This window comes from Mesocricetus auratus, unplaced genomic scaffold (assembly GCF_017639785.1).
Source record: "Mesocricetus auratus isolate SY011 unplaced genomic scaffold, BCM_Maur_2.0 Super-Scaffold_100007, whole genome shotgun sequence".
NCBI lineage: Eukaryota > Metazoa > Chordata > Mammalia > Rodentia > Cricetidae > Mesocricetus > Mesocricetus auratus.
In genome coordinates, this window is record NW_024429191.1 from 72897152 (window position 1) to 72916406 (window position 19255).

The window sequence follows — 19255 nt, forward strand, 5'->3', positions numbered from 1 at the left end:
CTAGGCAAGGGCCCGAGTACAGTTAGTTCTAGAGGACCGACAGTCTTCACGAGTGTTCATGTGCGGACTCACCCTCCCCCAGCAAGGCAGACAGTCACCAGTCTCATTTCATCTATTTACTGTGGATGTCACTGTCACCATCCCAGCCACTGGGAGGGGCACACAGCTTTAACCCCTGTGTGCTGAGGGGAAGGGCAGGGCATTGAGATTACAAAACTGGCTATATACATAGGATGTCCTAGGGATGAGTCACCTGTGCACATGTGGTGGGCACGGGGGGGGGGGGTCTAAAGCTCAGGCAGGACAGGGTGGGTGGACACTGGGCAGGGGAGGTGTGCATGTGAGGACATGCTGGGCCAGGATTCGGGAAGTGGCACAAACATTGCCAAGATCGATCGTCTTGGAGTCCTGGTGGGGCGGTTACCTCTCGGCCTTCCCCGGTGGCAATACCTTAGGTAATACCAACTCTCAAGTTTCCAGTTGCAACCTTAATGTCCAGGGCATTGGCAGAGAGAGGCTGCAGGACCAGGGTCAAGGATGCACTCCCTCTCTCCATCTTTTCTCCAGACCTGAGGGCACTCCACCCTTCTTAACATCGGCAGAGGACACAACCCAGTATAACTGTACAGGGTGTGGGAATAAGGCAAGCAGGACAGCCACTTGGAAGGCCAGGGCTATGCAGGCAGTGACGGGGACCCAGGGTCTCTGGTAGAAAGTTGACAGCTCTGGTCTTGGGAGAACTGCCATGGAGAAGTGTCTCTGGGGCACCCCATCAGGTACAGCCATCTCCAACCCTCAAGCGTCACCATGGAGACCAGGCTCCACAGAAACCCCCTATGTTTCTCCATAGAGACAGATTGGCACTTAGGGACCACCACAGATGGGTCACTGAGATTTCTACAAAGATAGACCTGGCCTTTAGGGAGACCCAGCTTCACCCTCTGTACCCCAGGGGATAGGGAAGGTCCCTGTGGTGGCTGGATTCAGGGTGGCAGCCTCCTCCCAGGGGCCAGGGAGAGAAGGCCCCTAGCTGACCCGATACGTGGATGTGTTCTTGGGCTCCGTGCTGGGCACACACCAGTCACCGGCCTCCTGGATGGTCTGGTAGTGGCGCCAGGCAGACTTGTTATAGACAGGCAGGCGCTCCACCGAGTCCGTGGACAGGGCCTAGGGAGCACTGACATCAGTTTCTTCCCCAGTCCCCAGCACACTCACCCTTCCCACCTGATAATCTCCACCCTGGCATCCTATCCCATGTCCAAGTCAGCCCCATAACCAGACGCTAGCAGAGACGATACCCAAGACCCAGAAAAACCCCTAAAAGGGTCTTAACCTTCTCTATCTTTCTCTGGTCCATTCAAGAGAGCTCTTCCCTCAAAGGTCAAGGAGGTAAAAAGGAGAGAGGAAAGAGGGTGGGCTGGGTGACCTCTATCAATCACCAAGGCTTTCCCTCTCAATGGAAGGCCAAGTCCTGTAAGGCCCCCTTCCTTCCAACCTGAGTCCTTAGAAGAGGCTCCATGCACAGCCCCTAGGCCCCTGAAATTCCCTGCCACATTAAAGCTGCAGTACTGGAGGAACCAAGGCTCTGAGTCTGGAGTCCGGATGAGGGATTGGTAGAAGCCTGCTCGCAGCAAACTTGCCCCCACGGGGCCTCACCTTGAGATAGATGACAGCATCTGTCCCAAAACCCTCCATCGAGAAGAGCTGCAGATCCCCTTGGAAGTACTTGGCGTAGAGGCGGGAAATGGGGAGTCCATACCCAAAGCCAGCCTGCAGATAAGCCACGGGTCATGAAGTGAGCCAGGGATGCCCGGCTAGGGACAGGCGGGAGTGCTGGAGCAGGAGTAGGGAAGGGACATTTCTGGTGCAGATGGGAGTAGGTGGTAGGCAAGGGAATTGCAGAGGAAGCAGGGAGGACAGCTGGACAGGAGAGCTCCACCCACGAGCTCCTCAGAGCCCATTCTGTAAGCACAGGACTGCGCAGCCCAAGGGAGGTGCCACAAAGGCTAGCAATGAGCAATGCAGCAGAGGAAGGGGGAAGACGAGGAAAAGTGACCGCCAAGCCGATGGGCGGGTGACCAGCAGGAAGGGGCTATGGGCAGCAGGAAACTGTCACCATACAACCAAGGGGGGGCGGGGTAGGGTGGGAGTATGCTTGGGAGTTAAGAAAGCAGGAGGGGGGCCTGGAAGAAGCCATCTTACCAGTGGCGTACCCCCAGTGCCAGGCTGGGGTGTGGGGGCTGTGGAGTACATGTAGCTGAAGAGCCTCTCAATCTTCCTCAAGGGGACACCCCCACCTCGATCACTCATCTGGGAGACAAGGGACATGCGAGATACCTTCCACTCCTCGCCCTAATCCCCGCGACCTCCCGCGGTCAGGTCAAGGGTCACATACTTTGATGGACAGATCTTCTTCACCCAGGGCCACCATAATCTTGATAGGGGGGGAGGGTGAGGCTGGACTCGTGGCTCTCCACAGTGGCCCGCATGGCATTCTGGGAAGGGAATGGAGGACACAGCAAGGGAATCGCTGCTAAGGCTGAGGGCCCAAGGGCTGACCCTCCCAGCTTCCTGAGAAGGGCAGCCTTCTTACCTTGAAGAGTTCAAAGAGCATGTGGTAGAGGTGGGAGGGGACGTAGACCATGTGGATGGGCTGGTTGGCATTGGTGGCTGTGGAGTCAAGGGCAAGGGCAGAGCACGGCAAGGAACCTCCCAGTCTCTTCTACAGTGCGACCATGCAGCCCCTGTTCCTTCAGAGGAGCCCCACCGCCCGCCCCGCTCGCCCTCCCCTCCTCCCTCCCTCCCTCCCTCCCTCCCTCCCTCCCTCCCTCCCTCCCTCCCTCCCTCCCTCTTCCCCTGGCATGAGGCTGTGCACCTTCCAAGCTGCCATAGCTAGTAACACTTGGACAGTACAAGTTCGGTCTGCTTTTCTCAGACCTGGGAGCGAGTACTGGCTCTGACCACTCCACCTGGGGCTGGTCACTCAGAGGCATCTCTTAACTAAGCCACTGCATTCTGGGGAGGTGGTCCTGGCCTCTGTCCTCTGATCCCACATCATGTCCTTCACTTACTCACTATGTTCACTTACAAGGACAATGACATCAGTCTGTTACCTACACGCTCTGAAATTAGCTGAAATTATGTTCAGTGGTTAACTGTCACAGGTCCCAACCTCCCCAGCACCAAGAATGTTAGCTCTGTGAAGGCAAGGGCTTGCCTATCTTCTTTACATGATGCGTGTGCTAAATAATAAGCAGTTGTCCAACAAATTAATAATTCAGAACAGCTCCCCTCTAGGGGAGCCTGGCCCTCCAGCTCCCCTACTCTGGTCTGTTCCCATTGCTCTGAAACACATGCATAGGTACACACATATACACACGCATGCACACGCGTGCACACACACATACATGCACACATTCACACACACAGCCTCATTTGCTTACCATTAACTTCCTGGATCTCTAGGTCAGGTGAAGCCATGTAATATTTGTCACACAGGAGTTTGGCCATGTCATAGGCATCTGAGAGGAGAGGGAACCACTCAGGTTATGGGTGACTGACCCAACATGCACTAACATTGGGTATCACCAACATGAAGCCCATGGGGACATGCCCCCCGACCCCACCCACTGGGAATGGGCCATTCTCTGGCCAGGTTATCTGGGAGGGGTCCCTAGAGCTCCTTTATGGGCCAGGCCTATGGTGGGGGGGCTCACCTTTCACCACATCAGACACGCTGCAGTTAGGGTCAATGCTGCCAATGTGTTTGGGGTGAGCTGGGTTGGTACTCCCATCAAAGATGAGGGCTGTGGGCAGAGAGAAGGGCATTGCTGACTAGCTCACAGGATCTAGTCCTCTGTCTTCCTAAATGTCCTGCCTTCACTCCATCTGCTAGCTTCTGTACACTCCATGCTAATCATGCCCCCCTAGCTCAGGCCTCCCCAAGTCTCTGTACCCCACAGCATTCCTCCATAGGCTTCTCCCACATCGCACCCTGCTAAGTGTACTTTTTATTTATTTATTTGTTTATTTTGAGACAGGCTTTCTTTGTGTAGTCCTGGCTGTCCCGGAAACCACCGTGTAGACAAGACTGGCTTCAAACTCAGAGATCCACCTGCCTCTGCCTCCCCAGTGCTGGGGATCACCTTATTTTTATTTATTTATTTTAATTTTTTGACAAAGTCTCACTATGTAGTGAAGCTTGACCTCAAACATATGATCCTCCTGTCTCAGCGTCCCAGGCGCTGGGATTAAAGGTGTGTGCTTCCACACCTGACTTAAGCCAGTAACTCTTCAGTTCCCGAATAGCACTCAGGCCTCTGGGCACAGTGGCTGGAGTGTGGAGCCCTATTTCCCGGTCAGGGGCGGGGCCCCTTCGTGGCAGACCCTGCCAGGACACCTTGCCCTCCCTCTCCGAGGCAGCCAGGGCTCACTGTGCTGGTTGATGAGCATGCGGATAGAGATACGGCTGAGGTAGAAGCGGTCCAGGAAGTACTGAATGTTCTGGTTGGACACCGGATCATCACCATAGGTGTCCTTGTACTCCAGCACTCCCTGTGCCATGGTGGGCACTACGTCATTGTGCCGGTTCCGGATGGTGACCAGGGCATCGGTGAACCTTCAGAGAATGCAGTCATTTGCCCCTATCCAGCCTCAGGTTTGGGGATACCCCTGGCTCTCTTTATTCCCAACTTCCTTTCAGTTCCCCAATTTTCTCTCTCTATCCTCCCCAGCCCCACGGAGACACAGTGCTCACCCACCATAAGTCCACCCTTACTCTCCAGGTGCCCATCATATTCCTGCGTACAGCTAAAGCTCCCAGTCTCTCTAAAGGTCTGTTCCCAAGGGCAGGGTTCCCCACATCCTCTTGGCATACTGATAATTGGACTCTGCATCTCTCCCAGCCTACCAGGATTTCCCGGAAGTAGCCTGTCTTCCCCTTTATCCCCTGCACCCCGCTGGCATTCCATCCTTGGGGCCCTGACTGAGATGTCCTTGCCTTCTTGTCCCTGAAGAGGGTGCTCACTCACTGGCTTAGTGTTCGTTGATCCTCTGGGTCCTTGTCCAGGAATTCCATGATGTCCAGCAGACTCTGGACATACCTGTGTGATGGGAGAAAGGGCCAGCTGAGGCTACACAATGCTCCCTCCCACCCCCTCAGATGCCATGGTAGGTAGCAGAGAGCTGAACCCGCTGACAATCAACACCCCATTTTATTGGCTCTAGGTCTCCCTGACAGCCTATAAGTTGTACAAGGAACCCCCGAATCTGCTAATTACCTTACAGCACAATTCTTTGCTTCAGAATTCTATAGTAGCAACCTTAGGAGGGACCAGAAATCACTTCCTCCTAGAGGATAGAACAGGGGACTGAGGCCCAACTGTACCAAAGACCATAGTAACAGAGGGCTCAGACATCTACCTGCCTTGCTGAGTACCGTAGACACCTCCCATAGGGAACTAAAGCATCTAGTGGACTATGAATGCAGCCAGCAGGCTAGCTGGCATAGGGCCTCTCCCACAGTGATCTGGAACCTGCCTAGGGAACCCCAGTTTATAAAGGTCAGTATGTGTGGCTAGCTCTGTCCTTAGGTAGGGCCAGAGAGGCTCACTCTGCCCTGCACTGAGCAGGGTGGGTGGGCGCTACTGTCTGTCCCACCTATAGGCAGGGGCAGGACTCTTCTCCAACTAGGAAAGGTTAATAAACAGAGCAGAGCTAGTGTACTGAGCTTCTACAGGTAAGGTTGGTCTGTCTGTGGCAGTAGATTGTGCCAATCTGGTACCACTGACCCCTTGTCCCATTGAGCATATGTCCAGTCTGTGTTTTGTTGCAGAAAGGTGGAAGTACCAGCCTCTCTCTGTTCCCTATGGCAAAAACACTTCTGGCCTGAGGACGCGTCGGGATACTTGGAGTCCTGTCAAGGAGAGCTCTAGAAGAGAAGCTAGGTTGGGACCTATTCCAAAGCACTCAGACCTCTGAGGGGCAGGAAAAGTCTTGGCACAGCTGGCACACCGTCCTGGTCCCCGGAACTCCTGCCACCTACAGGGTTCCCACGACTCAGGCTCTCGCCTGGCTCTACTCATGCCCTCTTGTGTAGAAAGTCCTTCTCTCTGCATCCCACAACTGACATCAAAGAGTGGCTCCGCTGGGTTCTAGTGTGGCCCTGTGGAAGCTGTGGCACTTCTCTGGGGTTGTTTCTTCACCAGAAAGGTAGAAGTTCTTTTTGCTTGTTTGTTTTTGCTTTGGTTTTTTGAGACAGGGTTTCTCTGTGGCTTTGGAGCCTGTCCTGGAACTCGCTCTGTAGACCAGGCTGGTCTCAAACTCACAGAGATCCTCCTGCCTCTGCCTCCCGGGTGCTGGGATTAACCTCCTGTCTTGGAAGTTCTTATTCTTACTTCCCACTGCACTGTGAGCGCGCTGAATGCTGGTGGCTTCAAACCTGTCACCAGCTGAGCACAGCCACTCAGCTCTACTGCTGCTTAAGCTTGAGGCTATGAGTCATGCAGTGTTTAGGCTACCTTGCACTGGGAGCAGGGACAGGCTCGGTCTGGAGCTCCTCCCTGTCCTTCCTGACCAGAACCCAGCGCAAGGCCTGTGGGAGTTGCTCTTCTTGCTCACTAGTAAGAATAGGACGGACGAAGAGAGCAGCTTTCTGCCAGACTGCCTTCACCCCCACCCACAGCAGACATCTACAATGGGAGAACCTTGGTCTCCTTAGAGAGGCATGACAGCTGACATTCACCGAGCTCCTGCTGTGGTCTGACCACTGCTGCCTACCTGGGCTCAGAGGCCACACAGGGCCTTTAATCACAAACAGATGAAGGCACTTTGGAGGGAGAGGAGGACTTGGGGGAGGAGATGCAAGTCTGAGTGTGTGGGAGAGGGAAGGGGAGGGAAGAGGAGGGAACAGTTAGAAGGTGGGGCTACATGACGGATGCTCAAGGTCCAGGGAGGGTGGGGATGGGAAGGTCAGAGTCAGGAGGCTCTGTGCCTGCCCCCAGGTAGAAATGGGCTGGGTCCCAGGCTCTAAGCCCAGGCAGGGCTGTGCAGTGAGCTTCCAAGAGAAGTGAAATCGTTACATGGACATGGACATGGGACAAAGGGCACCTAGGTATAGTGACAAAGGTAGTACTGCTGGGGTTGCTGTGGGGACACCGTGGAGACTCACATCCCTGTCTGCCCCCAAAGAGCCATTTCCACAGGGAAATAATGCTAGGTATGGTATGGGAGAACATATGGGAGAACACGGAGGCTTTTGCTCAGGCCTTTGGCCTAGCCCTGCGGTCCCACGATCCCAGGCTTCCACATTACCTGGGATAGAGCTGTATCCTCCAGAGAGAGAAACTGGGACAGTGTTATGTTGACTCCAGAGGCAGGGAGAAGCAGAGTCTGGCTAAAGACAATGTGTGCATCCTAGTCTGGAGGGGAAGGCCCATGCCCTACTTGGTAAAATCTGGTGTTTCCAACCCCGGCCCCCCACAAGATAACACAGAGACACCCCCACTCCCTAGACAATACCCTCCAGGGAGTGGAATGCAGGCCTGAGGGGAGAGGCAGGCAGTAGAGGGAGGAGGGCAGGCAGCCACCTGCAAGTAGTGTGTGGGAGAGGAGAGATGCTAAGTCAAGAGAGTAAGTGTGTAAATGTGAAGAGTTTGTATCTGTGGGTGTGGACCAGCATCCATGCTGCTGGGGATAAGGGTGTGTGTGAATCAGACCATAGCCACATGAGCAGGATGGCTAATGGCATGAAGGGAGAGAGTAGACATATCTCTTATCAAGAATCACTCTGTGGATGGGCAGCACGCTTGGATTTGGACAGGGGCTGTTCCCAAAGGCCACTAGGACACACCAGCCCAACTGCAGAATGGGGTTCACAGCAGGAGGCTCGGGGTGGGGTAGGACTTAGCTTTTAAAAAAATGCCTTGGAGATCACTACCTGTGATCTATCAGGCCAGCTATCAGGCATGGGCCAGGAAGGACACGCTGGCTTCCTGCAGGCTCCAGCTCCTGTTGGTGGGCTTTCTTCCCCTTATTCTGCTCAGGACAAGGGCTAGCTGGCTTCTGGGAGTGGGGATCTTCATAGGCAAGGCCTGGGGTCCACACACTTCGTGAACAAACCAGGGACGTGGGTGAGAGGGTGATTTCCACCCACATACACACACATCCCTGTCCACCGAATCAGCCCCTCCACACACTTCTTCCAACTCCACGAAACTCGGTGACAAGGCCGGGTGGTGGTGGCACTCGCCTTTAATCCCAGCACTCGGGAGGCAGAGGCGGGTGGATCTCTGTGAGTTCAAGACCAAGCCTGGTCTACCGAGCGAGTTCCAGGACAGCCTCCAAAACAATACAGAGAAACCCTGTCTCAAAAAACAAAAACAAAAAACCTCAGTGACAGGGGGTGACTCTCTGGCTATGTTTCACAGAGGCATCTCCTCATCTGTCCATGCCTCTTCAAGTGGTCTTCATCCTGAGAGGAACCAATGGATACCCCTCTGGGTCCTGGTAGCACCAGAAGACCTATCATTCCTATAGGTGAGCCCTACTTTCCCACGGACTTGCATGGGAATGTGGAAATCTATGGCATAACCCACATAAAGCCTTTTTCCTGTCCCTTCCCAAATGCAGCCTCCAGAACCCATGACCTGGGTTCGAATTCCAGGTCCAACACTACTCCCTAACTGACCTTAGCCAAGGCTCCTCACTTCCTGAGACTCCATCTCTCATCTGGAGATGGTGAGGAGACTCACTTGCTAGGAGAAGTCGTGAAGATTACAGACCATCTGAGCCAGCATACAGAACGGTCCCTGATGCTCCAAAGCTCTCAGGTCCATTGTCCATTTGGCATACCCCTCGTCCTCACTGCTGCATCGCCTCTGGAACTTCTGACACAATTATATCACCTTTGACCTACAGGTGTGGCTGCCCAGAAGCACGGGACCATGGCTGCTACTGTCCAAATTCAAGATGTGTGTGCTGGCAAGTTTTATGTCAACTTGACACAAACTAGGGACATTGGAGAGGAGGGAGCATCAGCTGAGAAAATGCCTCCATAACATTGGACAGTAGGGAATTTTTTAAATTAGTGGCTGGTGCCCATTGTGGGTAGGGCCACTCCTGGGCTGGTGGCCCTGGGTTCGATGAAAAAGCAGGTTTAGTAAGCCATGGAGGTGCAAGCGAGGCCTGTTGGACTATGATGTGGAAGTGTAAACCAAATAAACCCTTTCTTCCCCAAGTTGCTTTTGGTCATGGTGTTTCATCACAGCAGTGGTCACCCTAACAAAGACGATGTGTTTCACTCTCAGTAATATGGAACCCCAAGACTGGGCCAGGAAGCTGAACCCAAGAAAGGCCACATTGCTGTGTATCTACAAAGGCTCTTAAGTGACAAATGTCATACATGCTGTTGCCAAGTCCCACCTTCCAGTAACCGCCAAAGTGTGGCCTCATTACTCCAAGTCTGAGCAGCTAAAAGAGTTGGTGAGGTTTGTTTTGAACTGGGAATTTCAAGCGCCATCAGAGGCCTTCTGTGCTCCATTAACTATGGCCATGCATCACAGTTACGCTGCCAGCAGCCCCTCCCTTGTGTCTCAGGTTAGCGGCCCTCTTTCCAGGCTACCTGTGAAGTCAAGTTGCCTTCTTGTGAAGGCCCTATTCACCGCCCCATCCCACCATCCCAGCCACCTGGAGTTTATCCTACACTGTTGCATAGAAAAACACTCCAGCCCCATGAACAAGTCCTTCCTGCTCTCCCATTTAAGCTCCTCTTGCCGTGGCCAGGGCCCACTGGCTCTGCAAGCCCCCTTCAGCATCTCTCTTTAGTGTATCAAGATGACTGATCACCCCCTTGGCCTGTTTCTGGATGATGAACCATCCACTGGGGAAGTATTTCCTCTGACTTGGCCCCTCCCTGCTGTGTCCTGGAATTTCTTCCAAGTTTTGAGAGAAGAGTAAGTCAAGCTAAGATGTCTCACAGACTCTTAGGAAGGGGATCGCAAGCAGTCCAGCAACCCCCTGCCCTCCTCCTGCCACCCTCCCTGACTGCCTCAGAACAGTGTCTTGGGAGGGGTCTGAGAAGTCAGGGACCAGCTGGTGGGTCAGCCAAGTCAGTCAGCCGGACAGGCTGGAGGAGGGCTGGGAGAACAGATGGTACCTTCTGTCTCCTCCCCACAGCTCTGCCACCCTGTGGTAAAACGTGCAGATTGGCTCAGAGGTCCTGGACCTCCTGGTGCAGGGCTCAGTGATGGATGGCCTAGTTGGGTCACCTGAAAAATCAAACCCTGCCCTCCACACACCCACTCACCTTCTCGGGTATGTTCACAGCCCTGCCTTTCTTTCTAGCTTTGGAATATCCAAGTCCTTCTGTGTGTCCATTTCAATTTTCCATTTGTTTTGTTTTTGAAAACATGTTTCACTATGTTGCCTAGACTGGTCTTGAACTCCTGAACTCTTTATCTTCCTACTTCAACCTCCTAACCACTAAGAAAACAGGTACTGCCTCTACCCTGCTCCATTTTCTCCATGATTTCAGTCAGCATGCATCGTGCACCTGGCCTTGTGAATTCGACCCTGTCCCTCTGTAGAATAAGTCGGAGAGACACTTACCCATGCACAGACTCAATGCTGGAAGGGCACCAAAGAACTGCAGGTCACCCTAGCAGGGACTGGCAGGAAAGAGGGCAATGACAGACATGCACTATCTACGCATTTGTGTTTTACAAATGTCAAAATGGACATGTTACACTTCTACAACGGGAAAGGTCATAATCAATGTCATTTCCCAAACAAACAAGCCCTAACCTTCTCATGACTACTCTACATGTCTGCACTGTACTTTGTTTGCCCAGTCCTGGCAGAATTTCATTTCCCAGGAACACCGTAGGCTCCTTGTGGGAAACTGCTGCTGTGCCTTTGTGTGTGTGACACCGAGACTTAACACAGGGCCTCATCTATAGCAGCCAACTGCCTTACCGCTGACCTACAGTCCCAGCCCTTTGTTTATTTTGAGATGGGGGTCTCACTAAATTCTTCAGGCTGACCTCAAAACCATGATTGCCCTACTTCAGCCCCTGAGCTGGGATTATAGACCCGAACTACAAGTGCTGCCTAAACTATTTCTCAGCTGCTGGGGAACAACCCGGGGCTGTGGCATGCTGGGCAAAGTCATGTTTCATCACTGAGCTACATAGTCAGCTGCTGCCATTTGCCTAGACACAGAAGAGTGTTGGGTCCATAGGTATGACACAAACTCCCAAGCCCCTTGGGAAACCTCAGTCATTCCAGGTTGTAAATCCAGAAGACTAGATTTCTGTCCAGTTACTACAAAAGTCTATTGATGACTAGCCAGGGACATGCCCAGGGACAGGCACGCCTTTGTTTATGTTTCATGTGAGGTTTTTGGCTAGTGGCCTCCAGTTACCCAGCTCTAGACAGAGTTCTGTGCCTACGGCTACCTGCAGTAAACCTTTGACCCTTGGAACTCTTTGGGAAGGAGCTGTATTGTCCGTGGTTAATAGAGTGCTTCCCCAATATTCGAGACAGTTAGATAACTGTCTTGCCACTTGGATAGCTGCATCATCATCTTGTTTCCTGTTTTCCCAAGTTACCTGGGCAAACAAGAGCTTGGGCTCCAGGAGCAGGCCAAGGGTTACTGCTGACATTAGCATGACTTTTGTTCTTGACTGTGAAAGCTGCACTTTCTTAGATGGACCCTAGCTACCCAGAGGGAGCAGGATGGTGAGACATAGACTGAACTTGACCTTTGTCCCTGTCCAAGCTGAGGATTTCCACATGATCCTGGGCAACTTCCCAGGCTCTTGGAGCCCCTGTGCTTTGCCTCCGTCTTAGCCTCTGACCTGAGAACCCAGGAACAAGGAGATAATGGAGGGGCGATGGAACGTGGGGAGCCTCACCAGCTCTGCACCAGCTGCACTGAGGGGGTGCCCAGCACTCTGTCGGGAAGCAAGTTAATCTCTTTCATGATGTTGGCCAGGCGCACGGGCAGCTCCTGCCGGAGGAAGGTGAAGGAAGTTTTCTCGCAGGCATTGCTGGATCCTGAGGGTAAGAGAGGGTCAATCAATAGCCGCAAACCATGGGGACCGGCAGGCATGTGGAGACTGAGCAGGCTGGAATGAGCAAGTGGCCTACCCACGGCACACAGTAAGGCAGCACCGCTGACGCTGCAGTGCTTGAGCCTTCCCCAGGGACACTTCAGGAGCAGTAGCACCTGAGACTGACCCTCAGCTAAAACCTCACTTGTCTTTAACCAGGGAGACGAGATGTGCCTGGGGCTCATTCTGAACTCTTCTGGCCTAAGTCAGCTCACTTCTCCAGGGGACTAGGGGCGGGGCACAGAGGTCCCTAAGAAACCCTTCCCTCCCTGGGGTGCTGTGCCTAGATTCCCAAGACTGCAGGAACTCGGCATCAACCCTGAGGCAGCCATCTCACCCAGGCTGATGAGATAGATGGATGCCAATTAGAATTGGCCATGTTTAATGACCATCTGTGAAGCAAATGGGGACCTTGGTCCGGGTCAAGAGGAACAGGCAGTGGAGGAATGAGCAGCGTTAGTCTAGAGACAGGACACCTAGGATCAAGACTACGCCTTGCTTCTGTCACCAAGGGTATGTCGCCATCCTTTTGAGGATGTTTTGTTTTCTCCTGACTCCTGCAAGCGCTTCCAGCTGTGGCGCTTTGCTGGAGTTTTAGAGTGTGTCCTGAAGGACTCCCCACACTCTGCAAAGCTCAAGACTCCAACAGAACAAGGAGAAACAAAGGCACGGCCTGGAAAACAGGTGCCCAAATCTTGTCTGCCACCTCCCTGTCTTCCTATCTGTGACGCAGCTTCAACCTAAGCCAACTCTTGAAAGACCTGGGCCCACTCCTGATCGCCAGCTGGCACATGGGAATGTCATGTAGACAGACAGGGACACGCTTGGCACAGCTTTCTCCTGCCCCAAAGCCACCTCCACACCCAGAACACTGGTAGTGGGTGATCTTCAGAAACCCAGGGATAGCCATGGGGGAGTGTAAGCCACCTGACTACCTCATGGTAACTTGGGCTCTGCCCAGCTAGGAACTGGCTGCCGAGCCAGAATGGATTTGATCTTCAAGTGTCCTTGCCCAGTGGGCAGCTGCAGTGGGTGGAGGCTCCCCAGTCAGGGGAGCTCCTGTCAGCACCTCCTACTCAGAGGGCCCCCTTCCCAGCTGCCCCGGGGTTTCTCTCTCACTCAGAAGCACCCCACTCTTCGTGCACAGCACAGGTCTTCTCGACGACTGGATCTCCCTGGCACTGCCAGCAGCGGGTCCCCTATTTACTCCTGTCAGTAGCCAGGATCCCCCATTAGCTCTATCATGTCTGGATGAGGCCCTACAACCCTCGCTGCCTCTTACTCTCCATGACCCCTCCCAACGCCTTTCCCGAGCCCCCATTCTTAGTAACTGTGTGAAGGGGGCAGGCACCCTTTAACTCTTTCTGGGCAGCCAGGCTTGCCTTGTCGTTTACCCATCCCTGTCCATACTCTTCCAAGTCAACCCTCCTGCCACCCAGAACCTCTTCCTCGAACGTTAACCTGTCATTGCCAGGGTCTCCGCACCTACCGCCCCCGGTGCCCACCTACGCTGACTCCGTACCGAAGTCTAGAAACTGCTTCATGGACAGCGGGGACGGGGAGAACTTGCTGAAGTGCTCGATGTACTTGGGCGCCCCTGCTAGGGACGCATTCTTCAACAGTGCCCGGATCCAGCGCATCGCGACGGCGCCCGCGGCTTCGGCTCGGTTCGCACTGCTGTCCCGGGGCTGGAGGCGCTGGCACCGGCCCTCCGCTTGGCCCAGCTCGGCCGGGAAACGCGCTTCGGCCACCCTCCTCCCTATCCCTGCCCTGGCTGAACCTCCAACGCCTAGCCAATCGGTTTGTCCCTGCGCCCTGACGTCGCCAATGGCCGCGCACAAACAACTCCGGGATAACCAATAGTCTTGTGCTTCGACACGTGGCTCTTCTTGGGGCCCACCCCCTTAACCGTGTAGGTGCTGGAGGTGGCCTGTTGTTTTCCGCCGCTGGGCTCAAGTCCCGCCTCCAGCCGCTAACTCCCCTAGACTTCTGAGGGGCGAGTCCTGCTTTAACCCCTTCTTTCCCAGAGTCCCGCTAACCCTTCGGTTGTCTTTCTACTCTTGCTTTTCCTTGGCTTCTTCCCCCAGCCTCCTTCACTTTCCCTCTCCTTTGACCCTTTCTTCCCCGCCTTGCCCCTTTCCTAAAGGCGCCGCCAGTTTCACCTGTCTTGATGTTCACCAGTTCTGCCATAGGAGCGCTTGGTAGTTTCCCATTCCTATGAAGGACGCAGAATGAACACTTGGAGAAATTTGGAACCAGGATGCAAGCCTATACTACTCTATCCTATATGCATGGAACCCGCTGACTTCCACAAATATCCAAGTGGCCCAGAAAAAGGCGGCGTTTTCTTTTTTCAAGTGAAAAAACATCCGAAATTGGGGTGGGACTGTAGCTCAGAGGGTATGGCACTTGCTTAGCATGCATGAAGCCCTATATTGATCTCTGACACTTGAAAAACAACAACAAAAACACTCCGAGCCAAACCCCTCAGGACTAGCAAGCCAGAGGCAGGAGCTACCGTCCGTGCTTATTTTAGGAAGTTTCGTTTTATTATTACCTAGCTCGTTTGACTGAACATAAAAACCTTGAACGTCTTGCACAATCACGTAAGAAGGCAACCTTTTGTGCACCTAGCCTGAGAAAGCAAAGCCATCTGTGCAGCTGGCTTCCTTATTACCAGTAGTATCTTAGGAGCTAGGGAGCTCAATATTCCTAGCAGCCCGGGCCTCTACCCTGCAAAACGCCATGCGCCCCCTTTTGGTAAATCGTGTATGTTTCCTACTCTCCAGGCCTGCAAGTGTTCCTTGGTTCTTTGCTTATTGACCCACCCTTACCACACCCTTGCTAAGGGATATGCCTTGTTTCAAAACACAGGCAGGATCAAGGGTTGGCCTTTAGGAGGGCCTGGTGTTAGCCCTGGAGGCTTGAGGCAGGAGGATTTCAGTTCAAGGCTCACATGAGGTAGGGTAAATTCAAGTACAGCCTAGGTAACTGAATGAGCTCTCAAAAGTGAGAGGAGGAGCTGGTGCTGCCATGGTGGTAACTCACTAGTAGAGTGTTTTCTAGGATGTACAAGACTGGTTGGATCCCCCCACCCCACACACTGCAAATGGTAGCAGTATATAAACAACTCCAGCCAAGACAAAACAAGGCTTCTTTATGGAGAGTGCAATGCTGTGTGCCAGGCACTGTTTGCATGGATTATCTCCTTTAATTTTTGTTTTGTTTTGTGTTTTGAGACAGAGTTTCTCTGTCCTGGAACTTGCTCGGTAGACCAGGCTGGCCTCAAACTCACAGATTCATCTGCCTCTGCCATTACCACTCGGCTTCTGATTTAATTCTCAAAGAGCTCTATTATATTACTATTATCCCCATTCTATAACGAGGAAAACAGAGTTGGCAAGCACTCTCAACTACAAAGCTGACCGTGCTGCTTTTCTGCTTACAGTCTTTTCACTTAAAACAAAAACAAAAAAACAGTGGGTCATGGTGAGCCATGCCTTTAATCCCGGCACTTGGGAGGCAGAAGCAGGTGGATCTTTGTGAGTTTGAGGCTAGCCAGTCTACAAAGAGAGTTCCAGGACAGCCAGGGCTACCCAGAGAAACCCTGTCTTGAAAAGACAAATTTAAAAAAGAATCCACAGTGTATACTTATGTGTGCCTGAGTGAGTTCATGTATACCAAGAGCATACAGGTGCCTGTGGAAGCCAGTAGAGGGACTGGAGTTACAGGTGGTTATGAACGGCCTGATGTGGATCCTGGGAGCCCAGCCCCGGTCATTGGCAAGGGCAGTAAACACTCTTAATTGCTGAGCCATCTCTCCCGTTTGGCCTTTCCACTTCCTTCTGGAGCCTTCCCAGTTGCCCCAGTGTCTGCTCTGGCTCCATTGGCTATCCTCATCTTTTCACATTCCCCTGCTCAAATCCCAACATGATCTACCAGCTGCCTTGACCCAGCCTCCAATCTCCAACTGACTGACAAGCCTATCTTTTTTTGGGGGTGGTCTGACTCACTCTTCTTACTTCCTGTACCTACTCTTCAGGCCTCAGCTGCTTCCTCCAGGAAGCCTGGGCTGGGAGGTGGGCTCCCTACACGCCTCCTTAGGACCCCTGATCTTGGAAAACACGAGAGCTGCTCACACTAAGAGTTAACTGCTGATTCATGGGTCTTTCCCACTGGACTTTAGCTTAGGGAGGGCACAGGTTGTGTCTGACCTAGTCATCGCTTTATCTACAGCACTGGGCACAGTGCCTGGCACATAGTAGAAGAGTCAGAGTAAAAAGGGACGTGAGGTAGGCAGAGAGGCCCCAGGGCTGTGAGAGAGGATCCCTAGACATCTACCAGCCTAACAATTATGAAGTGACACAGGTGAGTGCATTTTTCAAGGGCCATGCAGAGTGTATGGGATAACTAACTCTCTGTCTCTCTCTCCTCTCCAAAGCCAGTTTGTGTACAAACCTGATATCCCAGCTTGTGTGAGAGGAAGAGTTCAAGGCCATCCTCAGCTACATAGTTTGAGACCAGACTGGGCTGCATGTGGCCCATTCTCAACTCCCCTCCCTCCCCATGACCAAATCCAAGCCAGAGCCTAGCAATTAATGGAAACAATCGATTTCCACATGAACACAACCCTAACAGGCCACAACTCTTGACACATAAATAAAGCACTCCCTCGTGGTGCTCCCCTTAGAACTGGACTTCCAAGAAGTGAACTCAGTGCTTGAATCACATTTCTTCATGCAGGGCTTGCTTCGGGATGCTAAGTGCGTCATCAAGAGATCAGCTAGGGGAGGTCACCACCCCTCTAGAGGGAATGAGCTTAGTCAGCACTGGGGCTGGGATAGGTGCAGATACAGCAGTACAAACTGGGAACCGTTTATTTATTTTAGTGAGAAGCCCATACACAAAGAAGGCACAGGGTAGGAAGCTGCTATAGTACCGTGAAGGGGCAGAGCTGGGGAGTGGGCCTGCCTGTGGGTAGGGACGGGGAGAGGACCCGGGAATCAGCCTCCACTGCTGGAATGGGGATGCAGTTCCTAGCGGAGCAGGTGAGGCATGGAGAGGTTTCTCAGAAAGCCACAGGTAGCTCAGAATACCATCTCTGTGGTCAAAAGAGCAGAGTAAGTCTGGCCAGCTGGGGCAGGGGTTGGGCTCTCCCCTGCCTTACATTCAAGTATTACACCCCCACGTGGTCTTGTGGGGTCTTCCAGGCCTTGCCCAGGATGAGGAGGCCAGGACGGGTCAGAAGGATGTCCTCTGCATCCTGCCAGTGTCTGCTGGGCCAGGATTGATACCCTGCTCTCTGAAGGATGCCACCATGCTCCAGGTCAGCCCCAGCACAGTCTGTCCAGGCTGTCCATGGTTTCTCTTTGTTCCTTTGGGCTTAGTTTCTTGCCAACTCCACCTATAGCCAAGGTTTTGGAGATCCATTCATAAAGCTCATTCTGGGGACTTGCTTTTTAGTTCTTTGCTTTTGGGTCTGAGCATACAGGTCACAACAACATCCCCTCTGGTGTGGCCCTACTCTCCAGTGGGTGCCAGGACTTGCAGCTGATTGTCTCCTTGTCGTCAGTAGTTTTATTCTGGACAATAAAGTCCGTCCAGGCACAATGGCTCATGGGGGATCGGTGTGGAAGAGAGAGGTCACCGCATCAGGGACCTTTTCCTCGTGGCTCCCAGTAGAGGCGCTTTGGCTTGGTTTTGGCACAGATAGAGGCTTGGACATGGCATCCTCCATGGTATCTTCACAGGCCCTGTGTGTGTGTCCAGTGTGCAGGGCCGTGCTGTGCTCCACACTGCAAGGTCTTGAAGAAGAGTCTAGGGCCCCAGAAAACATGCCTGCACTGAAGAGGGGCACATGCCTGAGCCTGCTGGTGCCAGCCAAGTATGTGGCCCCCTTGGACTGTCAGAGTCATAATTTATGATAAATAGGAAAGGAGGGAGCGCTGGGAGGGATGTCAGGGAGGGAGTCAGTAGTATCGGTCCCGAATCTGCCAGCTGGTGACCCAGTGCTTCTTGGTGGGTAGGGTGCTTCCCGGAGGCGGGTAGCGCTCCTCCTCCCGGATACGCACTGCATGGTACTTGGGCATGATCCGGTAGTAGCGGGTCGGCTTAAAGAAGTCACACTGGAGTTTAGGCAGAAGAGAAATTGTGTCAGTATCCAGCAATCAAATGGGAGAAGATGCCCCCCACCCAAGCACACACACTCCTATGGTCCTTACAGTGGACCTCAACTCAAACGTCCCAACCTCTCAGTATGAGATGGGAGGATGAACACCCCCACCCCAGTCCCAGAGGAAGGAGGAGCTGAGGAAGGCACTGAGGACAGAGGCAGGCGGAGATCAAGCAGATGCAGAGCAGAGATTGTGGGCCAGGAAGACAGGGTGATCTCAATGGCCAGTGCTAGGGGTCGGTAAGATGGTTTTCCTAGGGAGATGAGAGGACTAGAGACAAAAAGGGTTGGCTTTTCTTGGTTCTCTCCTTCCTTGAGGGAGGGGATAGGGCTTCGAGTCATCGTGGACATGCCTGGTGATCAGACAGAGGTGGGTTCTAGCCCTGTTATCTTTCCCAGTGCCCCAGAAAGCAGCATACTCCTTGGAAAGACTTCCCGGCATGCTCTTGGGATTTTAGGCTCCTGAGAGTCAGGTGGAGGTGGGGCGCAGGGGGCAATCAGGGTGGCCTGTGCTTTGAGGCAGTAGACAAGTGAGATCCAAGCAGTCCCTAAGGCAAGAGGAGCAGACAGAATCGGAGGCCCCAGTCAGCTGGGATTGTGGAGAGGAGACCCATAGGCCATAGGCCGCGTTACCCGGGTGGGCCGGGGCAGGGGGGTGGCCCCCCTCAGTAGTCGTCGGTCAGCCTTTCTGTCTCTGACGGCTGGCTCTTCATCTCAGCCTTCTGCCTCTTAGCTTCATACAGGGCACGAGTGCGGGCTCGCTTGAAGAAGCCGCACTGGAGGGAGGAGGTGGGGATGGCCAGTCAGGGTCAGCGGTGCTGCCAGACCTGGCCATCAGCACTCGGGGAGCCTGGGCCTAGAGATGGGGAACCTGGAAGGCTAAGTCCTGGGCCCAGCCTGGTGGGCTCCCCTTTGTGGTCTGCAGTTTCCCCAGGCACGGGTGGCACTGGGAGCTGAGGGGAAGGGTGGGCAG

General features: G+C 53.5%; 2 protein-coding genes across 3 annotated transcripts in view; both read right to left on the reverse strand.

Annotated features, from left to right (window-relative positions):
• Positions 1-101: 101 nt before the first annotated feature.
• On the reverse strand, positions 102-13874 carry Pdk2 (pyruvate dehydrogenase kinase 2). Its single transcript, XM_005075856.4, is given in 12 exon segments — positions 102-1167; positions 1657-1770; positions 2203-2310; positions 2396-2446; positions 2448-2495; positions 2594-2670; positions 3444-3521; positions 3717-3806; positions 4434-4618; positions 5031-5102; positions 11913-12054; positions 13633-13874. Coding segments are annotated over 12 exon segments (1224 nt in total). The 5' UTR covers positions 13751-13874; the 3' UTR covers positions 102-1026.
• Positions 13875-16973: 3099 nt separating this feature from the next.
• The window catches only part of Itga3 (integrin subunit alpha 3), a 30462-nt gene continuing 28180 nt past the window's right edge, over positions 16974-19255 (reverse strand). The window contains exons 25-26 of one of the 2 annotated variants that reach the window (XM_005075859.4): positions 18916-19058; positions 18094-18235 (exon numbers count right to left, since the gene is read on the reverse strand). In XM_005075859.4, coding sequence (XP_005075916.1) covers positions 18948-19058 — 111 coding nt within the window. In that variant the 3' untranslated portion in view covers positions 18094-18235; positions 18916-18947. Of the gene's footprint in view, positions 18236-18915; positions 19059-19255 lie in introns of both variants that reach the window. The other variant, XM_013117662.3, reaches the window with a different exon arrangement.